This window comes from Vollenhovia emeryi, unplaced genomic scaffold, assembly GCF_000949405.1.
Source record: "Vollenhovia emeryi isolate VEMERY1.0 unplaced genomic scaffold, V.emery_V1.0 DF944251.1, whole genome shotgun sequence".
Taxonomy (NCBI): domain Eukaryota; kingdom Metazoa; phylum Arthropoda; class Insecta; order Hymenoptera; family Formicidae; genus Vollenhovia; species Vollenhovia emeryi.
In genome coordinates this window covers 1-2,632 of record NW_011962115.1, presented here as the reverse complement: position 1 = coordinate 2,632, position 2,632 = coordinate 1, and the positions used below count along the sequence as shown (strand labels likewise).

The 2,632-nt window shown below is 53.3% G+C and overlaps 1 protein-coding gene across 1 annotated transcript; it reads right to left on the bottom strand.

Annotated features, from left to right (window-relative positions):
• Positions 1-10: 10 nt before the first annotated feature.
• On the bottom strand, positions 11-2,548 carry LOC105563711 (the record flags this gene model as incomplete). Its single annotated transcript, XM_012015560.1, has 1 exon — positions 11-2,548. A coding segment is annotated over one exon (2,538 nt), but the record flags the coding sequence as incomplete, so codon positions are not given.
• Positions 2,549-2,632: the final 84 nt, after the last annotated feature.

Below are 2,632 nucleotides of genomic sequence, written 5' to 3'. Positions count from 1 at the left end.
TTCTCCCCGCCATCAGCAACGTAGTTGATGATCCCTGATCCTCTGATGAGATTGGCAGGACGGCGAGTTTGACGACTGGTCGGATGAGAGTGGTCGTGGCTGTCTTCAGGGTCACCACCCGCACGAGGCCATCCTTCCCAGGATGTAGAGCCGTGATCCGGGCTAACGGCCATTTGCATGGCGGTAGCCGCTCGTCGGTGATGAGCACCAATGATCCGATCTTGATCTCGTTGTTCCTGTGATGCCACTTAGAGATAGCTTGGTGTCGTTGTAGATAATGTGCTGCCCAGTGTGTCCAGAAGTGTTGAGCCTTCTGCTGGATGAGCTGCCATCGAGAGAGTCTTGAGATTGCCAGGTCGGTGAGTGAGGGCTCTGGTATTGCGGTGAGCGGACTTCCTACGAGGAAGTGGCCTGGCGTGAGTGCTGAGATGTCGTCAGCGTCGTCACTCAATGGTTCGAGCGGGCGCGAATTGAGAATTGCCTCAATTTGGGTGAGCAATGTGGTGAGCTCCTCAAAGGTGAGCACGCTTTCTCCAATGGTCCGCCGTAGGTGGTACTTGATGGATTTTACGACGGCCTCCCATTTTCCTCCCATGTGGGGTGTCGCTGGGGGATTAAATTCCCATCGGGTATTGTCTTGCGAGAGCAGGTGAGAAACTTGCTGATGCTCTTGAGTGCTCTGGATGAACAGTCGTTTGAGAGCTGCATCCGCGCCGATGAAATTGGTGCCGCAGTCGGAATGTAAAGTGTGAGTGATGCCGCGTCTGGATGAGAAGCGTCGATAGGCGGCAATGAATCCCTCCGTTGAGTAGTCACTGACCGCCTCGAGGTGTACTGCTGAGGTTGAAAAGCAGACAAAAACGCAGATCCAGCCTTTACTCGTTTTGGCACCTCTTCCTTTCCACGTTTTGACGGTGAGCGGCCCTGCGTAGTCTACACCTGTATGAGTGAACGGTCGTGCCTGCGTAACCCGAGAGAGAGGTAGTTGGCCCATCAATTGATGAGCACGGATCCCCCTCTGCCGAGCACACGTGACACACCGCAGGATGTGAGACTTGACAGGAGCCCTCCCGCCGAGAATCCAGTATCGTTGTCGGATGTGTGACAGCGTGAGCTGCGTGCCTCCATGTAGAGTCCGTTGATGAGCGTGAGCGATGATCAATGACGACAGCTGACAGTGACGAGGCAGTATTACAGGGTGTATCGCGTCGAATGAGAGAGCTGCGTGAGCGAGTCGTCCGCCGACGCGAATGACTCCTTGAGCGTCGATGTACGCAGTCAGTCTGTTGAATGCGTGCGCCTTTGCTAACGGTGAGTCTGCCTGTAATGCCTTGAGCTCGTGCGAGAAGTACGTTGCTTGAGTTGCCTGAATCCAGAAGAGCCTCGCTTTCTCCAAGGTCTCTGGAGAGATGTGTCTGACAGGCAATGAGTCGTGGACTTTCCTCAACCGTGAGACGAATCTGAAACAGAGAGCTGTAATCCTCAATAGTTTAGTGAGGCTTGAGTACCTGTAGATGAGTTCCCATTGATATTCAGTCCTTGGCGTAACCGTCAATAGCGAAACGCCTGGGCGAGCTTCTGTTGCACTCATCTCGTCAGAGAGTGCAGGTTGCGACGGCCATGAGTCTGGTTTGAGTATCCATGGTGGTCCCGTCCACCAAAGTGCGTGGTTTTGAAGCTGAGCAGTCGTGAGGCCTCGTGATGCGCAGTCAGCCGGATTAGAAGTTCCAGGTATGTATCTCCAGTGAGCAGCTGGAGTGAGTTCTTGAATTTGAGCCACCCTGTTCCTGACGAAATCCTTCCAGCGTGATGCATGAGATCTGATCCACGAGAGTGTCACTAGAGAGTCCGTCCACATATGCGTTGCCGTAACGTCCATGTTCAAGGTGGCTGTGACGTATTGCATGAGCCGAGAGAGCAGAAGAGCAGCCGTGAGCTCAAGTCGCGGGATTGAGAGCCGCTTGAGAGGTGCTACCTTAGTTTTGGAGCACACAAGTGAGAACGTGGCGCCGTCTGAGTCGTGAACGGATATGTAAATGACTGCAGCCATTGCCAATTGAGAAGCATCAGAGAATCCATGAAGTTCCACTTGCGAGTCGCTCCATGTGTTGAGCCACCGAGGTATTGAGAGTCTGGCCAGACTTGTGAGTTCTTCTCTGATGGAGAGCCACCGGGTTGAGAGCTGGGATGGCAGTGGATCATCCCATTGGAGCTTGTGCAGCCACAGCTCCTGCAAGAGAATTTTGGCCTTGATCACGACGGGTGATGCAAAGCCAAGTGGATCGAATATCTGAGCCACTTCAGATAAAACGAGGCGTTTTGTGAGCCTGCCGTCCTTGCGTGAGCTTCGTGTTGAGAATGCGAATGTGTCTTCTTGAGGGAGCCATTTTAGTCCGAGTATCTTGGTTGCGCAATCGTCGAATGTGATTGGTAAGCCTTGGTCTTCGCTGTCGGTGACAGTCTGGAGTATGTCGAGATGAGTTGCATGCCATTTTGCCAGTGGGAAGCCGCCCGCCATGCAGAGGCCCTTTAGTTGATGTGCGACCTCCTGCAATTGTTGAATCGTATCAGCACCACCAAATATGTCATCGACATACCTGCCATGAGTGATGGATGGCACGGCCAGTGGATA